Source organism: Protopterus annectens, chromosome 12.part0 (assembly GCF_019279795.1).
Source record: "Protopterus annectens isolate FY-2018-M chromosome 12.part0, PAN1.0, whole genome shotgun sequence".
In the NCBI taxonomy this organism is placed as follows: Eukaryota; Metazoa; Chordata; order Ceratodontiformes; family Protopteridae; genus Protopterus; species Protopterus annectens.
In genome coordinates, this window is record NC_056746.1 from 589,621,649 (window position 1) to 589,644,648 (window position 23,000).

Genomic DNA, 23,000 nt, shown 5'->3' on the forward strand with positions numbered 1-23,000 from the left:
TGGATTTGCTTAGTTCTGTATCTCACATAGCCACACACACAATTAAATTCAACTGTGATACAGTGAGTGCTTACTCCAGAGTTACTGCAACTTGGACAGTTATGAGAAGGTATGTTTAGAATAAACTTCAAACCTTCCCAGGCAATGTTAAGTTCAATTGTTAAATGCCCATCTGATTTAAGGACTTCTTATTTGGTATTTCCTGTACTGAAGTTTTTAAAAAGTTAGAAGAGAGTGTTAAATTTAGGATTCTGTGAGTGTATTGAAAAACCATATTGTAAACAATGCAGTTAATCAAAAAACTGACATAATTTGACATAAAGCCACATCAAAAAAACACATTGTGGAAACCCATATCATTGACAATGCAGTTAATCGAAAAACTGACAAAAAGCCACGCAACACCCACAAGCAATGTTTTAGCAGGAAGACAAGGCCCCCCCCCATACCCTTTGCTAATTATTTATACCAACTCCCAGATCCAACTACAGTGGGAGAAAGGGCAAATTCTCTGATGCCCATTGTACTGCGATTTCAGTCACAACGGTTCAGCAAATGAAATTGTCCACCATATTGGTTTAAACAACTTGGTCGTTCGACAAGCTGACTTAGACATCATATTTTATGCAGGGCATTAAGCAGTTATCTCCATTTCCAAAATTTCATTGGAACTACTACTTTCAATCCATGTTGATGCTTTTCATAAACCTTTCAAACTAGTGCAAATATCTGGGAAACAACACTTCAAAACAAAATGGCAGGGTGATGTCAAAAAGAAAGCTGATGGTTGCCTAGGATCTGCCTCATAAATGAAAAGGTTTGACTGTCGCCTCCGTTCACACACTAGCCATATTCAAAAAATTGCAAGGAATCTTTCTCTGTTTTGCCTTTGGCAATCTTAGGTGTTTATCATAACAAAGCACAGATACAGACTCCATTGGGCCTTCTCTCCCATACCATCAGTGATTCCGCAACCTCCAGAAGGCTATCTACTTCTCTTGCCTTAAGTCATAGAACTTGTCCCTTTAAACCAATGGGGACACAGTTTTTATTCAAGTATTTTCTTGGTTGTCAAGAACGAAGGAACTTGGAGGCCCATTCTAGATCTGTCAAGCTAAACACACCTTTCTATTAATTTCAAAATTCAATATGCTGACAGTTCAAACTCTCTCCTACATTTCTCAAACCTTTCTACTCACCTTAAGACCTAAATATTCTTATCTACGTATTCACATTCACAAAAATCACACTTTTTTTTTTAAAGGTTCTGTGCTCTGGAATTTCATTATCAATTCATTTCTCTACCCGTTTGGTTTGGTCTTTTCTAACCCCAAAGAGTCCTCACCAAATTCTGTATTCAAAAATAGTGGTAGCTCATTGCAGTCTTCAAAGTATACACATTTTCACATATTAGGGCAGTTGCCTGATATCACCCTCAACCAGTTAAATCAGTCTAATAGCCTTACAATATGCAATGAATCTTTTAGCACTCTTGAATTCACCCTTAATCTAAAAAAAGTCATTGTTTGTTCTAGCTTTCAGATCAGTGTTTGTAGCATGCCTTCTAGACACTGAATGGCAGCATTTCTAGCTCAACAGAAAAGCCAGTTTTTTCTGCACTTCAATCTTTCTCTTCAGTGTCCACTGCAAGAGAATTTTTGAGAGTTCAAGTTTCATCTTTATGATTTCACTTGCTAGACTTCACATGCCAGACATTCAATGCATCTCAAATCAGTCTGGGCCCAACACACTCATCCTCTTTCCTTTCCTATTCCAGTTCTCAGTTTCGTATAGAACTGCTTTGGTGGACAGTCACGTCCTATGCAACCCAGGAGTTCCTGTTTGTCCTCCCAAAACCCTCTGGAACAGTGGTCACAGATGCCTTGGATTTTTGTCCTGGATGCAGTTTCTCATGGTGTCAAGGTGCAAGGAATCTTGGGAACCACAGCATCATCAACTTGAAGGAAATGATGGCCTGATAATTGTCCTGAAATCGCAGCATCAACTCTGGTCTCCAGGAACTCTCTAATATGTGATGGACACCACCAATGTGGTTCATAAACAAAACAAAATAAGATCTTATTCCCCTTGCAAACAGGCCATGATTGCCTGAGACTTTGCAGTCTAGTACAGCTTATTTCTCCAGGCTACTTACAAATCTCAACCAACTGTATGGATGACAGGCTTTTGATCCTTTTTGGACACTTTTTTGAAGGCAACACAAGACGCATTGAAGGAAGCCAGAAAACTTGTAGCTAGAAAATCTTATTTATAATCTCTCTTTCTTTCTCTGGTGTCAAAATAGAAAACAGGACCGTATCAAACAGAGCTACCTCTTGTTCTTCAGTACCTTTGTGAATTGATCAGTTCTCACCTTATGCACACATCACTAAACATACGTCTGTCAGCCATTTCAGAGAGGTTAACTCAGCCTCTATTTGAGCCTGCGGCTAGCTAACCTGAAACCTTAGCTAGGTGGATTTCACAATGCATTCTTCTTGCATACAGAAGCTCTGGTCAACCTGAGCCCGTGCGTGTTCGGGCACACTCTACCCGTTCTGTGGCTACTTCTGCAGCCTTCTGGTCGAAGGTCCCCCTGGATGACATTTGTTCAGCTGCTACTTGGACTTCCTCTCACACTTTCATTACACATTATAAATTGGATCTGATTTCCAGAGGAAGGGCATCCTTTGGCTCTGCAGTGCTCCTGAATATCCTCCCATAAAGGCATCCCAAGTTGTGGTAGCTGGGGACTCTGTCCCACAGGTTGCTGATCAAATGAAGTTAACTACTTCAGATAAAGAAGTCATGTACTCACCATAATGTTCCATCTGAGTAGGTAACGCATCTGTCTGCAACCAACCCTCCCTCCATCCCCCAGACCTTTAGTTCGTTCTTGAAGGATCATGATATGTCACTTTCCAGATGACATCAGGTGGAACGTTCAGGTAGTTTTTCCTTGTATTATAGTAGTGTTCTACGATACTATGGCAAACTCGATCTGAGGGTTAGAGGGAGGTAGCAGGGCATTATGGGTAGGGGGAGGAGCTTGGAGCTCGGATCTTTGCTAAGAAAGCTGCCGGCTCTGATCCAAATCCGATCCGATACCCACAGGTTGCAGACAAATGAAGTTACCTACTCAGATGGAACGTTATGGTGAGTGCATAACTTCTTTTTTTATCTAGACAACAATAAATAATCTGATGTTATTCATGTCATTATTCCTCACAGAAGGATCTTGGATCTGACATCAGATTTGTGCCAGCAACTTTAGCATAGACAGATCCAAGGCTCAAACTCCTCCCTCTTCCATAACCTCGTGCTGCCCTCTAACCCTCAGATCACGTTTGCCACGGACGTGATCCAACTGGCTCTCACTTCAGATAAATGCAGCTCAATTTATTTAGCTTAGTTTAACTGGGTTGGTTTAGTTTCTTTCTAGTTTCTAGTAGGAAAGCCTATTTGGATAAATGGAAGAGATTCTGTGCCTGGAACCAGGCTCACAGCCTTGACCCTGTTGTCCCAAACATTCCTCAGATACTACAATATTTAACGGAGATGCTGGACAAGGGCCATGACCTTGTGGAACACAGCCAAAGCTTTCATCCATCAAGATCCACGCCTCTGCCATTTCTGCTCATTACAACACGGATCCACCAATTTTCTCTAATCCTTTGTTAAAACAGTACCTCAGAGGGGCTAAAAACATAAGACCGCCCCGTAGAGCACCTACTCTAACTTGGGTCCTCAACTTTGATTTGGAAAAATTAACTTTACCTCCTTTTGAGCCAGCTAACACAGCAGAATTAAAATATATCTCTTGGAAAACTGCTCTGCTACTAACAATCACATCAGCACGAACAGTTTCAGAATTACAGGCACTAATGGCAGTGGAACCTTTCCTCATTTTCCACCAGGACAGGGTGTCTTTAAGAACTAACCCTACGTTTATGCCAAAGGTGGTATCAAGTGTGGCTCTAAACCAAACTATTCACTTGCCAACTTTTTATCCAAAACCACAGAATAAAGGGGAGAGACTACTGCATTCTTTGGACGTTCACAGGCAGTTACGCTTCTACTTGGACAAAACCAAAGCTTTCAGAAAATCTGAGCAATTATTGGAAGCATACGCTGCAGGAGCACAGGGAAAAGCCATTTCAAAACAAACTATTTCAAAATGGATAGGACATTTTATACATTTCTACTATACACACCATGGGAAACCTGTACCTAGCAGCATTAGATCTCACTCCACCAGGGCAACAGCCACTTCAACTGCCTACCTCAGAGGAGTACCTACCAAGGATATTTTGGAAGCAGCAACATGGAGTACTGTGCATACCTTCACCAAGCAGTACCATTTGCCTTTGTACTCCAAATCCAGAGCTGGCTTCGCCACTGCTGTGCTGCAGGGCCTTATAGCCACCCCTAATGCCTTATAGAGCCAGCCACCCTACCTCAGCTTTGGGATTCCACCCAAGTGTAATGACTGCAGCAGTGTAACACGATGAACATAGTACAGTTTTGTACCTACCATAAATGTAGATGTTCGAGTGTAAACACTGCTGCAGTCCAGGTTACCCTCCCTCCTTCCCCTCTTACTTGTTGGTACGTACCTATGTCTTCTATCCTTCACTACCTATGGGGAGTATTTGCTGGTAACTGAAAGTTGTTTTTTGCTTTTCTTATGTATACTTTACTAGTAATTTGAATTGCCTACCTATTTGGGGGCACCTGACATCTGGGGCAAGAAAAACTGAAGAAAATGGCGTTGGCTGCATCTTATATACCCCTGTCGCACTGACATCAGGGAGGAGGCGACAGCAACCGACGCTGGACCCAGACTTTGGATCTCAGGCTGACTGGGGAACCGCCTGACAGCAGGATAACCCAAGTGTAATGACTGCAGCCGTGTTTACACTCGAACATCTACATTTATGGTAGATACAAAACTGTACTTTCTCTTCCAGGCTCTCTCCAAAACATTCATGAAAGGTGTTTTTCTTCTAAGTCCACCAGTTAAGGATCCCTCGCCACCTTGGGATTTAACCTTAGTGCTGCAATCTCTAACTCAGAGTCCATTTGAACCTGCCAGTTTGTGCATTTTCAAATTCTTGTCATGGAAAACGGCCTTCCTGATAGCCATAACTTTGACTAGGAGGGTATCCGAATTGCAAGCTCTTTCAATTGCTCCTCATTATATGGTCTTTCACAAGGACAGAGTATCCTCTAGGCCGAATTTATCCTTTTTGTCCAAGGTTCCCTCTGAATCCAATCTGAACCAATGTATTCAGTTGCTAGTTTTCTTTCCTAATTGTTCCAATAAAGAAGAATTCATTCTACATACTTTGGATGTACAAAGGCAATTACAAATGTCCTTCTGTTCTGATGTTGCAGTATTCATAACAGTAGAGAGTAGCTGCCTGCAGTGTCACCCATCTGGCCAGTATACCAAAGCCTTTGTCCTGGAGGGTACGTGTGACGTCTGCTACGAGGGCCATAAACCGGCATTAGGTATAAAGGTGAAATCTGCACGTCCCCTCCTCAGAATTTTTCTGCCGCATTGATCAGACGCCCGTTTGCCAGTTCTGCCTTGCTTCGCATTTTATCAGACTACAGTTTCGAGTGTCGAAACCAGACGACCATTTAGACCATTCAGATAAGTGCCCACTGGGTTTTTTCTTACTTGTTTTGCTTGCTGTTTTAGACTTGCATGTCAGCTAGGGAAGGTAAGTGTGCTTGTGGGAGACAGATTCCTCACAAGAACACGCACAATAAGTGTGTTTTCTATCTAGGTGAGGCCCAAGACCATACATCCTGTTCTGTCTATAAGTCGTTCATCCCCAAAACACTTCGTAGCCGACTAGCGGCTTCAATTCTTTACCTCGAGAGTCGAGACTTAGATGCTTGGCATTAGGCATGGAGGGAGGAGTAGGCCCATCCTATGAGCCACCTCGAAAGAAGGTGAAGAAACTTGGGCCCGAATCCCTGGCTGCACTTCAGGCATCCAAACCGGCTCTAGAGGTGATAGAAGACCCAGAGTCTGTTCAGACGACAGTCTCCCAAGCAGGCTCGAGAACCGCAATGGAAGCCAGGTTGCCAGATACCAAAGGTACGTCCGCTGAGGTATTTCAGCCATCAGAGTCTGATGGCGGAGGGGAACCACGTCTCACCTTCTCAGAACTCCCTGCTCCTCCTCCTCTTGCTAGGCCAGTGTCTGCTTCTCCCTTGTCTACCACACCCTTGAAAAGGAAACAGAAGTCCAAACACATGGAACCCCCTCAGATGTCAGGCTGGGAATCCTTTCCCCAAAGCCTCTTTAAGCCCTTTTAGGCCTTACAATCCCAATGACTCCTACCTACTCTCACTCCTGAACCATCCCGTGTGTCTGCGGAGGAATATTCATCCTCTGAGGAATCCTTCTCTTATGAAACTCAAATTGAATCTCCCAAGGAGTTCATTACTCCAGATGAAGAGAACTCTCTTTCTCCAGACTCCCCAGGGAAAGAATTTAGTTTTGAGGATACTATCTCCCTCATGAGGGAACACTTCAAGCGACAGGCCTCTGAGGTCTGAGATTCTAAGAAAAGATACTTTGACCTTCTGCAAATGGAGCAGCCCGCTCCCTCAGCTGTGCCCTATTTACTACCTGCATTTCAAGATGCATTCTTAGCTGCTTCACAGTCTCCTGACTGCAGCAGCTAAATTACCAGACAGATTTTATAGGGTCCCCCAGGACACCCAGTTTCTTTACAAGAACCCTCCTGCTGACCCAGCTGTGTCTGCATACAAGACCTCCAGTCATCTTCTTTCCTCTGCTCTTTATCCAACAGATAAAGACAGTACATTTATGGACAGGTAAAAAGGTCTACACATCTTTCACTCTGGCCATTAGGGCCCTGAACTGCCAAAACCACATGGCAAGGTTTGTACTTTATACCATTTCTAATGCCTCCAGCCTTCTTTCTGAGATCCAGGACTCCCCCACCAAAGTACAGTTAAACTCTCCTCTCCACAGCATCACAAGTGACCAGGCACTCTTATTAATTGCAGCTATGATGCTGTGGAAGCTGCCTCCAAAGCTGCTGCTTCTGGATCAGTGCTGCGTAGTTACTCATGAGTACGGCTACAACCCCTCCCCATGGATGTTCAGACCAAACGTCTGGATGCACCGTTAGACAATAAGGCACTTTTTGGATAACCTCTGCTGAGCTCCTCAAATCCCTCCAAGAGAAGGGAAAAGAGTTGCAAAATCTAAAACACCTTTTGATGTCCCCATTCCTAGATATCATAGAAACTACCCTCAAAAACCATTCTTTGTACGAAGGGAATCCTTTCCCTCAACACAACTATCCAAGGGATGTAGGCAGCAGAGGCAGACTTCTACCTCAAGACTGTCCTCAAGATCTTCTGCCACTCCCTTTTGGAGACAGCCTGAACATCCAAGGTCCCCTCCACTGTGACTCACCCCTGCATCCAGAATCTCCCCTATTCCTCCATCTCACTCTCTCCCTTCCCTCCTGGTGGAAACTTACAAAAGAATGATGGGTCCTCTCCATCATCCAGAGAGGATATTACATGACTTGGTGGATGCTCCCACCCTTTCAGGGCATTCCACAACCACCAAAAAAACAGATTCACCTATTCCCACCCATTATTCAACAACTCCTAAACCAAGGCACCATAGATCCAGTTCCCACCCCTCAAAAGAACTCGGGGTTCTACTCCAGAATGTTCCTGGTCCCCAGAAAAGAGGGTCCCTGGAGACCTATCCCGGATATTTCCTTTCTCAATCTTGTCCTTCTCGTACCTAGCTTCAAAATGATAACTTTACCTATTCTCCTGCCTCTAATTCCCCTCCAAGCCTTCATGGTGGCTCTAGATCTCAATGATGCCTACCTACACATCCCCATTCATCCGGATTACAGGAAATTCTTCAGATTTTCTATAGGGTCTTGCCATTTTCAATTCTCTGCTTTGCCCGTTGGTCTAGCCACAGCCCCCAGAGTGTTCACCAGGTGTCTAGCCCCTTTCATTGCCCATTGCAGGACACAGGGTGTACAAAAATATCCCTACCTAAATGACCTCCTCATCCTGCACCAAGGCCACCAACTCCTACTCCTCCATTTGCAGCAGGTGTCACACACCCTCTCTGTTCCGGGATTTACTATAAATGTAGAAAAATCTTGCCCGACTCCTTCTCAGGACATGATTTTTCTGGGATGCACACTACACACGGACTGCATGAAAGCCTTCATACCGAACCAAAGGATTCAGGAAGTCTGTATTTCAACCAGATCCTTTCCCGAACCTTTGACAGCTCAGATATTTCTGAAACTATTAGGCCACATGTCATCCCTTATACACATGCTGCCTTTGGCAAGACTGCACATGCGCAAAATTCAATGGGTACTGAAAATCTATGGAACCAAAATTCCCAACCCTTGGGTGTGCCCCTCTGACTCCTCCCTTGCTTAAAGAGGGAGATCCAATGGTGGGTATCTGCAATACAGACCAGCCCAGGGCTCCACCTTCAGACCCCAGCTCCACTTCAATGCCTTTACACCAATGCTTTGGACCTAGGATGGGGGGGGGGGGGGGGGCAGTGTTGCAAACAAATCAGCAACACCTCTCAGTACAAGGCAAATGGTCCACTCTAAGAGTAAAGGACTACAACAACATCAAGGAAATGAGAGCTTTGCTGTTAGCCCTACTAACATTCCAATCCTGTATCCTGACAGGAACCTTAAAGGTAATCACAGACAACATGACAGTTCTGTAGTACATAAACAAACAAGGAGGGGCCATATCATACCCTCTATGCAGACTGACCATTCAGATTTGGAACCTAGCAGACTCCCTTGGAGTACACCTGTTGGCCATCTATATACCCTCTCAACAGAATGTGATGGCAGACACTTGGCAGAACCTCAGCCCCCTCTCCCGAATGGTTGCTACAGAAGGAGGTTTTCCTAGACGTGATACACAGGTGGGGTATTCCACAAGTAGACCTCTTTGCCTCTCCAGATAACAGGCAGATACCCAACTTCTGCACAAGGAACCCACACCCACAAGCGTGGAAGGTGGATGCCTTCTCCTTTTCATGGGGGGGTGTTCCTGTACACCTTCCCCCCCTTTCACTCTGATCCAGAAAGTCCTCCTGAAAATTCAGAGGGACAAACCAAAAATCCTACTGGTGACCCCCTTTTTGCCAAGACAGCATTGGTTTCCCCTCCTTTTTTCTCTAGCCAAGGGCAATCACCATAGGTTACCCCACCGGATAGACCTGCTCACACAGAACAAGGGGTCTGTGCTGCACCCACAGGTGAACAATCTAAACTGACCTTATGGGTGAGAGAATCCTGATCCCTTACAGACACCTTTACTCAGAGGACATACTTAATGTTCTACAGGAGGCCAGAAAACCCAGCAGTAGGAGAAACTATGTGGCTAAATGGCTCAGATTCTCCAATTGGTGTCATAGGAACAAACAGGACCCCCTCACTACCTCCAGCCCTAGGGTCCTATCCTACTTGTGTGAGCTACTCCAAACAGGACTGACATATTCCTCGATCAAAGTCCACTTGTCTGCCATCTCTGCCCATTTCACCTCCCCTGGCATCCAGACTGGATGTCAAACTCTTAAGAGGAGTCCTCCACATCAAGCCCCCATGGCAACCCATCCCTCCTCTGTGGGATCTAAACTTTGTATTAGAAAAGCAAACACTACCTTCCTTTGAACCAGCACATTCTGCTTCTCAGAAATTTTGTGCATTCAAAACAGTTCTGTTCGTTGCGCTTACATCCGCCAGGAGGGTTTTGGAGATCCAAGCCCTGATGGCCACATATCTCCCTACCTCGTCTTTCACATGGACAGAGTGGTGCTCAGGACCAACCCCTTCTTCATGCCCAAGGTAGTTAAGGAACTCTCGTTGAATCAAACCATTAACTTACCTGTCTTCTACCACCATCCTCAAAATGCTTCAGAGAGAACCCTTCACTCTGTGGACATGCACAGACAGCTAAGATATTACCTAGACAAAACCAAAGACATCAGGAAATCAGAACAGTTATTTGTTTCCTTCCATCCCAGAGCACTAGGGAAAGCTGTATCTAAGCAAACCATTGCCTCATGGATCTCCAAGTCCATCTCCTTCTGCTACTCCCACCATGGAAAAACCTTACAGGCAGTATCTAACCACATTCCACCAAAGCAGCTGCCTCTTCCTCTGCCTTTTTCAAAGGCATTGATTCCCCTTCTATTTTAGAGGCAGCCACTTGGACCTCAGTGCACACCTTCACCAAACACTACAAGCTGGGCATGGCATCCTGTGCTAGAGCCAGTTTTGACAGAACTATCCTACAGGGTCTTCTGGACCACAGAAACCCTTCCTCCTCCCAAGATCATACTTAAAGCTCTGGTACTCTCCCTACTGTTATGAATACTGCAACATCAGAATAGAAGGACATAGAGTAGTTGTGTAAGACCTTACCGTAACCATAGATGTCTTTCTCTTCTTTGTTGCAGTATTCAGTCCCACCCTCCTACCCCCTGTTTCTTGCTTCTGTTATAGCAGGTATTTTATGAACACCTGTGGCTGTCTTCTTCCCCAAGTCTCTACCTACATAGCCTTGTTACTGCCCTGGCTCTGGCAGGCATGTAAGTCTAAGGGTCTCAGGACCCTCCTGAAAAACCTCAGGGGCACTTGTATATGCAGCAGAAACTATTCTGAGGAGGGTACGTGCAGAAGTCACCTTGATACCCAACGCCAGTTTATGACCCTTGTAGCAACATCACATATATCCTCCAGGGCAAAGACTTTGGTATACTGGCCAGACAGTGGCGCTGCAGGCAGCTATTCCCTACTGTTATGAATACTGCAACATGGAAGAGAAGGACATCTATGGTTATGGTAAGGTCTTACACAACTATTCTTTTTATCTACATAGGACCAAGGAGTTTTGCAAATCAGATCAGCTCTTTGTGGCTTTTTCCCTGAATAGAAGTGGCCTCCCGGTTTCTAAGGTGACTATTTCTAAATGGATCTCTAGCTGCATTTCTACAGTCTACGCCAACAAGCATCTTGCGGTTCTGGGGAAGGTTAGGGCTCATTCTACTAGGTCCATGGCTACTTACTCAGCCTTCATAGCCAAACTCTCCATTGATGATGATTGTGCTGCCGCCACTTGGTCTAATCCTTACAACTTTATATCTCATTACAAGCTGGATTTGGTTTCCAGGAAAAGGGCTTCCTTTGGTTCCACAGTGCTTCAACATGTCCTTCCTTGAGGCCTCCCAGGGTGTATGGTAGCTGGGGACTCTGACCCTTCTGTGAGAAATTAAAGACATGGATAACATCAGATAGAGTTATGTACTTAGCATAACTTGGCATCTATGTTATCCTATGTCATTATTCCTCACATTTCCTTCCCGCCATCCCCCTTCCTTGTTGGATTTTCTGAGGAAGTTGGAGTATTGTGGGTCTAGGACTCCTTTTCCTTTCTACCTTTTGTTGTTAGCATTACTACCTTTGTTACTAAACTCGATCTGAGTGTTAGAGGGCAGCAGGGAATTATGGGAGAGGGAGGAACTTGAGCCTTGGATCTGCCTATGCCAAAGTTGCCAGCTTGGATCCAATGTCAGATCCAAGACCCTTCTGTGAGGAATAATGACATGGGATAACACAGATGCCAAGTTATGGTAAGTACATAACTTTTTTTTTCAGAAAATCTGATTGGTTGTGTGTGCGTCTTATGAAGGTAAGAAGAAGGGATGGCTAGTATTTGAACAAACTGTATCTAGATGGATTTCCCATTCAATTCTGTTCTGATATTCCAACCATGCAGAAGTCTTCCTCAGAATGTTAAGGCTGTCTAGGGCAGCTGCCACATCTGGGGCTTTATGGAAAGGATTGGGTTCCGTGTCTGTCCTTGAAGCAGCTACCTAGTCCTCAGGTTGTACCTTTTCCAGACAATACAAACTGGATTTTGTTTCCATAGCCAGAGCAGACTTTGCCAGCACTATTCTTCAGGGCATCCTGAGCTCTGGCTTTCTTCTTGATATTTTGCAGTCATCCCATAAGTAATGGCTGCTACAGCAGTAATCTAATGAAGAGGATAATGTAGTTGTGTAGTTTACTTAGTTATTTAGTACCCCTCTTTAATCTCTCTCATTATTCCCTTCCCTGACTAGGGTGATGTTTCCTCCTCTTTTTCTTTTCTGTTTTCTGGCATGACTTGACTTTGAACTTGAGGTTTCCGCCAGCCTTGTTTTCAGATAAAAAAAGCTGTATTTTGGCGTCCTATAGCATGTCCTTTTGTGCTAAGAGCAGCTTTAGAACATGTGAAGAAGGAGCCTAAAACTTTATAGACTGGCCAGGTGTATACTGTAGTTGGCACTGTTGTAAGTAAGCTACCTAACTGAACCTTCCCTGTCTTCCATGACTTTCCTTCCAGCCTTACTTAGCTAGCCAGATGTACTACCTCCTCTTTTTTTTTTTTTTTTTTTTACAGAACATATAAAACAAATGTTCACCTTCGTGGATGTCTTGTCACAGCTCCTGACTACCTTTGCTGCTCTTTTGTTGGCCTCTTCATGGAATGCCATGTTTGTGTGATTTTTTTCATAGTATAATTATGTCAGAAAGGCAAGCTGCTTATGTGGTCCCATCTTAATAGTCTGTGAGAGTTAGTATTGTGATTTCTGTCTGGCTTTCTATGTCCCCCCTTTAGTGGTGGTCAGTTGTCATTTTCTAAACAATATTTTATAGTACTTCTGAAAATGCTAGACTTGGAAGAGAACCCAATATAGTTTTATTCAAGTGCAGCCTCAATTTATGGCTGAGGTATGAAAATGATCTGATTTAAAAGTTTGACTTGGCAGTTGTAGTCTAATTTCAAAACTTTAAATGGGCTCTGTAGCTAGTTTAAGCTTCAGTCCATAATTGTATTTCTTAAGGCTATAGAAATGTCTAATCTTTAGCTATTGCTTCTGTAGTTAATGATATGTCTGAATCTAAATCAGAGAATGTATAATATGACAACTGATGCAACAAACTCCACAAATATCGCAAGATTCCCAGTGCCAGTAGTGTTGAATAGAAAGAGGCAGATACTAGTAGGAAATGGAGTGAGTCTTATTTAAACTGAGTATTTCTTTATATGTGGCCATTTTAAAGTTAAAGTCATTTACATCTGCTCGCCCTCTTGAAATGGTGTCAGATATTCCTGACTATTGCCAGACAGGATGCCATTTGCCTGGAGCTCAATTTCAGATAAAATATAAATGTGAAAGGTAAGATGTTAAGTTGTCTGTCTCGCCTTCATTCTTGCTGGATGGGTTCGGAGCCGACCTCGGCTCCGACTCGGCCACTCTAAAGCTCGAGAGTTGGTTCCACCGGCTCGAGGCTCCCCTTATATCCCACAATGCTAGGCGAGAATTACCTCGGATCTCGTTTGCCGCTACAGCGATCGAGGTGTTGGTTTTCTACCGGCTTCTTGGTGAGTAACTTTGGATTAAAGTTAGTATACTTAAACCCCTTTAATTTTAATTTTAACACTTGTTTCCCTTAGTTTAGTGGAATCTCCCCCATTTTCTCTCTAAAATCCCTTTTCTTCTCCAAAAGAACTTATAAGTTCTTCCCTCGGGCCTTCAGGCCTTCTTCCTCCATCCCCTAGTGGTGTGTGTGTGTTTTTTCTCATAATTTAAAACTTTGGTAGTTTGTTTTATTTTTTGAGTTTAAAATAGGATAGGGTGTAATCAGTGTGTTTGACTGGGTGTGTGTGATTACACTTTTCTAAAATGTCTAAAGACTCAAAGGTCTCAGGCTTCAAGAAGTGTGACTCGTGCTGTCAGAAAATGTCTCTGACAGACGGTCACACTTCTTGTGTCTACCTGGGGCCTTTGCACCTGCAGGACTCCTGTGCTGTATGCCACGGCTTCAGCCCCAGAGTCCTGCAGGAAAGAAAAAACAAACTGATTCTGAGAGGTTTACTCAAGCCTGAGGGTTCCCTTACAGTCTCTTGGAAAGCCCTCCAAGGCTTCTAGGTCCTCGGCTCCAGCTACTGAGCCGAGACCTAAGGCTCTAAACCTCCGTCTACATCGGCTCCGGTTGGAACCGATGAGTCTCAGTCTACAGTTTCTGTGGTTTCCTCGGCTCCGGCTGGAGCCGAGGTATTAAATTCCGTGTCGGCTCCGACCAGACCTTGGAACCGACATCTAGGAAGAGGTCTAGGTCACCATCCCTTGGCTCCGTTCATTCGGCTCCAGCATCTCCTCTGCTGTCTGAGCGGAGCCATAGATCTCACTCCTCTAGGTCATCGAGGCTGTCGGACCATGACCTTCAGAGGGTAGTGAGTCGACTTCTTAAGTCCGAGGCACTGGCCCAAATGCTTCAGAGCCCGACTCATCAGTCGATGCCTGCCCCTGTCCCTCAATATGTTCCTCCTCCGACTCCGTTGAGCTCGGGCAGGCGTTGAACCGAGACTGTGGTAGCGTCGGAGCCGATACAATTGTCTTCGGCTCCATCGTCGGCTCCGATTTCTTCCTTAGAAGAATCTCGGCGCGGACTTCCATCGTCTGCTCGAAGGTGTGAGTGGCATCGGACCATTGTCCGACCCGCTCTCCCTCTCGGGCTTCGGCGCTGGTGAGTTCGGCTCCGACATCGGCCTCGGAGCCATCACTGTCGGTGCCGAGGGAGGTTTTAGCTTTCGGAGTGGGGACCTCTGGCTCTGCCTGACAGGGGTGCGTTCGAGGTCATGCGGAGTGTGTTAGAACCTGGTTCTACCCACAGTCGGCTCCGTCCGCCCCTCTTGATTGCCTCAGGTCAAGTCGACTCACTCCCTCATCCCGGACCGCAGAGAGCCAGCTCCTCAGGAATCCCCTGTGGGATCTCATCCTCTTCGAGGCCTCTCCTGATTTGGCAAAGAGCCCCTCGGAAGAGAAAGTGTAAGAGGAAACACATAGACTCACCTGAGTCCGTCACCTCTGACACAGATTTAGAAGATTCGAGGGTTCCCCATTCCCTTCTGAAGATGTCTCATTTGCAGACATTCTAGAAATCCTTAAGCAGAGGGGAAATTGGCCAGCCCTCAACCCTTCGGAGGATGAATCTGTGTACCTTGAGGCGTTTGGCTCTCGTCCTTCCACCTCCTGGGTGTCTCCCCCCTTTGACCCCCTCATGCAGGTGGTAGCAAAAGGCATGGACGGCTCCTGATTCAGTGGACCCCACTCCCAGGAGACCCTCAAAATTCATTACAGCACCAGCAGATAAACAGTTTTCTGACAAAAGGAGTTTCTGTGGATGCTATGGTGGTCGCTGCTGCCACTAAGAAGGAACTAGCTGATCCTTCAGTGCCTGTCCATCCACCTAACAAGGAATCTAGGTCCATGGACAGGTGCGGAAGCGGATGTTCTCGTCAGCGACATTTGCAATGCGTTCGCTGAACTACCTATGCCATTTTACTCGTCTTCAAAGGGACTTGATCAAAGAAGCGAGTGACATGTTGAAGGATCCTACAGCTGCGGGTTTTCAAGACAAGATGAACACTCAGCTGGCTACCCTGAACTCCATAGCCAACTCCTCCATGCCTCCTCTCTTATGCGGCTGATGGAGCGAGCAGGGCCGCAGGGACAGGTGTGGCCTTACGTAGGCATGCCTGGATGCGGCTATGCAACTTTGCGGACCCCTTTAAAACGTCATTCACTAATTCCCCATTCGATGGATCATCTCTTTTTGGTCCTCAAGTGAAAGAAACCTTGACTAGGTGCGAGACAGATGGCAAGACTCTTTCTGCCGTCAGAGTCCGTTTTTCTACTCCTTCTAGGCCTTACCCCAAAGGTCAGAAAAGTGGGAAAATGTGGTTCATAAACAATCTCAAGGGTCTTCGCCTGACGCACAGAGTCGGTTCTCCGCCAGAGGCAGAGGCGGGAACAACAATGGTAGACGTCACCCTAGAGGCAGGGGGGGTCCGCAGAACCAGGGCAATCGAGAAGCCTTCTCTGATAAGCCTTTTCAGCATCCCTGAGGTGTTGCCCGACTGCCCACCTCGGAGGCAGTCGGGGAAGATTGTCACTGTACCCAGAAGCCTGGCTATCCTGACTCAAGACAAATGGGTACAGTCCATCATTTCGAAGGCTATTCCATCCCCTTTGTTCGCATTCCAAACCAATCAAAAAAATCCCTTCCAGATGTTCCACCCGCTCAAAGGGATCTTGCAGCTTTGGAAATTTCAAAGCTGCTTGCAAAACAATTCAGCCAGTTCCAGCAGACCAGCAAGGATCCGGAATCTACTCAAGGTTCTTTTTAGTTCCAAAGAAAACAGGGGACTGGAGACCAATTTTGGATCTCAGTATCTTGAACAAGTCAGTCAAGAAAACAAGATTTCGGATGGTCACGCTGCAGTCCATCCTTCCCCTATTGGGAAAAGGAAACTGGATGTGCTCTATAGACCTTCAGGATGCGTACTATCACATAAAATGAACAGGCGCTCCAGAAGATTCCTCCGCTTCAGGCTGGGAACCAGTCATTTTCAATTCAGGGCCCTGCCTTTTGGTCTCACCACTGCCCCCCGGGTGTTTACCAAATGCATGGCAGTGGTAGCTTCTCACCTGAGACGTCATGGATTCCAGGTGTTTCCATATTTGGACGACTGGCTCCTCACAGCTCCCATCAAGCATCTTCTTCTATTGGCCAGGGACTACACCTTTCGCATTTGTCAAAATTTAGGCATTTCAATAAATTGCGAAAAGTCTGTTTTGTCGCCTTGTCGTGTTATTACCTTCATAGGCGCAATTCTAGACACAGTCAACATGTCTGCGAGGCTAACAGATCAGAGAATAACAGACATACAAAAACTGGTCTCGCTCATCTTCAGCAGCAACAGAGTCAAAGCCAGGTTAGTTCTGAAAGTATTGGGGATTATGGCGGCTGCCATTCCTTTGCTTCCGTTAGCCAGATTCCACATGAGAATCCTTCAATGGATGCTCTTCACACAATGGTCATACCAGCAACTTCCGATGTCCCACACCATTATGATCACGCAAACATGCAGGAATCATCTTCTGTGGTGGATGTCTTCCCCTCAGCTCTTATTGGGAAGACCCTTTGTTCCTCCCCCTCCGGTTGCTACACTGACAACGGACGCCTCCCTGATCGGGTGGGGGGGGGCATTATCAGGGCAGAACTGTCCAGGGCACATGGCAACCAGAAGAATGCCACTTGCACATAAATGTTCTAGAGATGAGAGCAGTGCTTTTAGCGTTGCAAGCCCTTCAAGACTCTCTTCCCTTGGGAACGATAGCAATCCAGACGGACAATATGTCCATAGTGTGGTATATCAACAAACAAGGCGGAACCGGGTCCTACCCCCTGTGTCGAGAAGCACTCAGACTGTGGCAATGGGCGATTTCTTCTCAGCGGTTTCTGATAGCAACGCACATCCCGGAAGTCCAATCAAATCGCGGACAAGTTGAGCAGAGCTATCCTCATGCCTCACGAGTGGTCTCTGAAAGACTCTGTTGTGAGAGAAATTTTTCTCAAGTGGGGTCAGCCTTGCTGCGACCTTTTTGCTACTCCCCAAAACAGCAAGTGCAGGGTTTATTTCACCCTATTCCCTTTACCAGGCCAGCCCAGCAGACGCGCTCTCGTCCAAGTTTGGCCCGGGGACTTCTGTATGCATTTCCTCCTTCCCACTAATCTCTCAAGTGATACAGAAAGCTATCGCTCAGAAGACCTCGTTGATCCTCATTGCTCCTTACTGGCCTCGACAGGTTTGGTTCCCCTTTCTGCATCATTTTCTGTTGGAGCGACCTTGGCATCTGGACCTAGTTCCAGATCTTTTGATCCATCAGTCGGGTCAGTTTCATCGCTCCCTTCCCTCTCTGAACCTCACTGCTTGGTTCCTCCAATTCCAACCTTAGCCAGGCTTCCTCAAATATCTCACTCTGTTCGAGATATTTTGATAGCTTCCGATAAATCTTCCACTAGAAAGATTTATTTGAGTAAGTGGAAACGTTTCGCCTATTGGGCTCAAGGAAGGGACATAGATCCTTTCACTGCTTCCATCCAAATGGTCCTTGATTTTCCAGCTGAACTCTTCCATGCAGGTTCATCTCCTTCTACTCTTAAAGTTCAACTGGCAGCTATTTCTAATTTTCATGTGGGTATTTCAGAGTCTGCCATAATGTCCCACAAGCTTTGCAAAGCCTTTTTGAAAGGAGTTTTTCTACTCAGACCTCCTATAAGAAATCCTCCTCCTCCTTGGGACCTAAATTTAGTTCTTAGTTCTTTGATTCTTCCCCCTTTCGAACCTGCAGCCTCCTGTTCCTTAAAATTGTTATCATGGAAGACTCTCTTTCTGGTAGCTATTACTTCAGCTAGAAGAGTTTCAGAACTTCATGCACTCAGCAGTCGACCTCCTTATCTGGTGTTCCATAAGGACAGGGTATCTTTACGAACCAACCCGTCTTTTTTGCCTAGGATAGCCTCGACGTCTAACCTAAATCAAAGCATTGACCTCCCTGTGTTTTTTCCAGAATATTCCAATAGGTCTGAACAAAAATTACACTGGCTAAATGTTCATCGTCAGTTAAGGTACTATTTGGATAGAACCAAACAATTCAGAAAATCTGACCAGCTGTTTGTCTCCTATGCAGAAGGCAGAAAGGGACTTTCAGTTTCAAAGGTATCATTATCTAGATGGCTAACATCTCTGATTTCTCTTGTTTATGAAATTAGACACCAAAAGCTGCCTAACAAACCTAAAGCCCATTCCACCAGAGCTTTGGCTACTTCTATAGCCTTCCAAGACAGACTGCCTATTGACACCATTTGTGCAGCGGCTACTTGGGCTACTCCTCACACTTTCATTTCTCATTATAAGTTGGATTTAGCTTCTAGGCATAGAGCTAACTTTGGTTCCACTGTTCTCAAGAGTCTGTTCCGTTAGGTCACCGGGACAAGGTGCTAGGGACGCTGTCCCATCCAGCAAGAATGAAGGCGAGATAGACAACTTAACATATAGAAGTTATGTTCTTACCATAACGTTCCATGTTAGTTGTCTTCTTCTCCTTCTTTCTTCGTCCCACCCTCCTTCCCCCTGGCCTGGACAGACCTAGAGGAGTTTGATTGTGACCTCTCTTTCTACCACCTCTTTGCTATAGGTATATGCTCTGCTGTGCATATTTTCCTAGATCAGGCTTTAGGTCACCTTTCCTCTTCCCCTTGTTTATAGAGGTGGATTCTTTTTCCAGTTTTCTGGTTATATTATTAGCTGGGCCTAGCTCACAAACGAGATCTGAGGTAATTCTCGCCTAGCATTGTGGGATATAAGGGGAGCCTCGAGCCGGTGGAACCAACTCTCGAGCTTTAGAGTGGCCGAGTCGGAGCCGAGGTCGGCTCCGAACCCATCCAGCAAGAAAGAAGGCGAGAAGAAGACAACTAACATGGAACGTTATGGTAAGAACATAACTTCTATTTTTGTACTGAGCAAATCTTTTTTTTTGTTTTGTTTTGTTTTGTTTTTGCTGGACTTGCTCAGGAAAAATCATTTTCTGGCATTTAAACTGCTTAATTGTTTAACTGAATACCACACATTTACCAAAACCAAGTTTTACAGAAATAATAGCACTATATGTGGTCTCCTTTTCAAATACTGTTGCAAGGCTGCCCACCCAGTGTTTATTATGGTCCATGTTGCGTATTATTCTTCTTCATTATCTCTGAATGTTTTTAGCATGTAATATTGTGAGTGAAGGGACTGCATTCTGTAAATGCAGATGGTCCCTTGTGAATTTTGCTGGTAAAAATATGTTGTGGGACTCAGGCCTCCAGAAAGAATATTTGAGTGTTATGCCCTTCTATAAAAGATGTTTTTTAAAAAAAATTCGAGTCCTCCAATGACAATGTTTGTGAGTCTAATGTCCTGCGATGAAAGGTTCTGTTAAAGTTTGTTTGGTGCATTCTTGTGTCATGAAGCAAAATTGAATAGGCTTCAGGTTCAAATCAGCATTAATGAAATCTCTCCTAATTTGTTTTCAGTTTTTCTGAGTCATATTCATGGAGCAAGTCACTCGGCATGTTACTTCATCGAGAAGTAAGTCTTATTCTTAAATATTGTTTAGTATGTTGTCATAATATTTCTATTTGTCACTGTGACTTATGGCGACTCAAAAAAATTAAAAATGTTTGCTATTTGTCAGTGCTGAATGTTGATTTGCACGGACATAGGACTGTAGCTGTGGGTACAGTGCACAGAACGTAATATGTGCTTATCCTAATGATCACTACTTTAGTATAATGCTTATATATAAAAACTGGCCCATGATGGAATGTCTTCCTTTTCAGACGTGACTTTGAGTCTTTGAGCCTTCCCAGGTTGGAGCTGCATTTCTCCTCATGCCAAGAATGTTGGTATCATGCTGATCAGAAATGGAAGAACAGCCCAAGGCATCTTCATAGGAGGCTATCAATTTTCCAGCCAGTCACTCTAGAGAGTGGTGGGGTTTCATTTTACAAAATCATTTCTGATTTAAAAATTTATTGATCATATGTGGTCTTTATTGCATTGTATTTAATCAAATTTGTTAAAGATTTTTGAAGACCAATAATATTTCTGGAAAAGATCAGAAACAGGTGTACCTGCGAGAGAGTTTTTTTTCTTCTTTTTTTTTTTACCTAAGACTCATCTGCCCTGCCTCCTTTGTCTAGTAAAAAAAAAATAAGGCATGCTCTTGCAAGCATTAAGCTGCACGAAACTGGAAGGCTGTACCTCACCTTGCCTGTTTTCTTGAAGTCTTCCACAAACTCAAAAGGCTTTTAGCACTTGACAGTAGCGCAACTGATCCTCCCCTAGCAGGAGAACTGTCCTCAAGTGAGCAGAAGTCAAAGAAAATGAAAGAGAAGCGCAAACATAGCAAGATGGAGAAGAGTAAAAAGTTAGCAGATAACGATCCAGGACTCTCATGCCATGCAGTTGCTTTTTCTCTCCTGTCTTTAGCCGACTTTCATGTAGATTTCTGAGTTCTTAGTTATCCAAGCCTCAGAAGCAATTTTTGTATTTAAGCTGGATGGTGGTTCTTAAATGACCACATTGGACATAATTTTTAAGTGCAGATCTCTGCTGCTTTGCAGAAATGTCAACCCCCCCCCCCCCCACTTGATTGACCAGACTCATGGTGATTTTAATAGCTCTCATAAGTGAGACCAGTGGGTCCCCAGAAAGCCCCCCCTTTTTAATCCTGCAAAAACCGTGTCCACCACATATCCCATTGTAGCAATAATATTGTTTTTACCATGTACCTCTGCTTCTTTGAGAGTGCCGCCGTTTATGACATGAAGTGGCAACACCCAAATCAATACTGTTGATCCAAGTCTGTGCCATTTATTACATATTTTTGTGAAATGCGCTATGCATTTCCTTTGCATAGATAAGGGAAATGCATACCCGCTGCCATTGTCCACATCCTCTCTGGAGTAATTCTGAATTTTTATCTTTAATCTTTGTTGCATCTACAATGAATATCTTCTGATTCCATTTGAATTGTGAGAGCAGTGTAACAAAAGGCCACTCTGTTTTTACTTTCCATCTTTACAGTAAAAATGTACTTGGTTTAGCCAGAAAGGTAGGTTTAAGTGCTGCTGTGTTAGTAGTCCGATGTTCATCGTGTTTCAATGTTGAAGTCCTTACAAAATGGGTTATCTGGCTCCTGGTAGCCCACAGTCGGCCAGAATACCAAAGTCCTTGGTGCATGATGTCAGCTGCCTTCGGTTCAAGCCTGACATCGGGTACAAAGGAAGGCAGCCGACGCTATTTCCTCAGTCTTTCTTGCCGCGGAATTGAAGCAGAAGCATCTTGCAGGAGTGCCATCGGCTGAGTACCTTCTTATTGTATTCCGACTGTTTAGTTGAAGACATCTTCAGATAAGTACCCTGTTGGGGACCCTCTTTTCTTGCTTTAACGAATGTCAGAGAAAGTTGATGACTGTCTTGCAAGTGGAAAACAGATTCTGCACCGTGATTTTCACTCTTATTGTATAACTTGTTTAGGCCTTGAGCACAACGTCCCTAATTGTGTTCTCTGTGCTTCTTTCAACCCGCATACCATTTGCCATAGAGCTAGGATCTTGTTTAAGCATTTCGGAGTTTGGTCTAAGTTCGTCGGTATGGCATCTTCTGGTCTCCTGACTTCAGATGTTCCTAAGAAGTGCAAGGATGTGGACCGCGACAGGCTTAGGGTCAAATTAACCAACGTTGTCCCTGTTAAGTTGGTTGTCGGCCCAGCGATAGTCCGTGAGGCGCTTTCATTACCCCTGCAGTCCGCGGATGTTCAGCAGCAGTCATCTGCGGAGACCTTTTCTGAGTCTTCCATACCGTAGTCTTCCACTTCGTCTTTGGACCCTCCGCCAGCCGCTGCCTTTGATGTATCCGGAGCCGCTAGGCAGGCGCCAGCTTCTGAGGCCTCTTTTCTCCAACCGGAGACCAGATCTAGACCGACGATCTCAGTTCAGACTTTTGCGGTGGCTAGGCCTCCTGATTCCCTCTGGCTTTCTAGCAGGCCTTCCAGCTGAAAATCTGTGCCAAAGCAGGCGCCAGCCTCCCCTCAAATGCCTCAGTCTCAGATGATTAAGATGGCTAGTGATCTCTTGACCATTATCAGGGGCTCTCAGCCACTTCCTTCTAAGAGGGCTAGGGAATTGTACCCAGAAGTTTTGTCTGCCTCAGACTCTGTGGTTTCCAGCACCTCTGCTGATGAAGAGGGAAACTCTCAGCTTTTTTCTGGGTTTGAGGATTCTGATGCAGAAGACTCCATCCCTTCTGCCTCCCCTCCAAAAGATTTTTCTTTTGGAGATACTCTGAATACTCTTAGGGAGCATTTCAAATGGGAAAGTCAGGACTTCCCTCAGTCTAAGAAACGGATTAAGGAATTCTTGGATTTACCACAGCATAAGCCTTTGGCTATCTCTCCGGTTTTGGAAGTTGTTGATGATGTTTTCATGGAAA

At 44.9% G+C, this 23,000-nt stretch overlaps 1 protein-coding gene across 1 annotated transcript in view; it reads left to right on the forward strand.

Annotated features, from left to right (window-relative positions):
• Positions 1–23,000, forward strand: part of LOC122816730 — a 2,226,031-nt gene that overhangs the window by 2,040,040 nt on the left and 162,991 nt on the right. Inside the window, exon 20 of the mRNA XM_044089722.1 lies at positions 20,040–20,094. Within this exon, the coding sequence (XP_043945657.1) occupies positions 20,040–20,094 (55 nt within the window). The remainder of the gene's footprint in view (positions 1–20,039; positions 20,095–23,000) is intronic.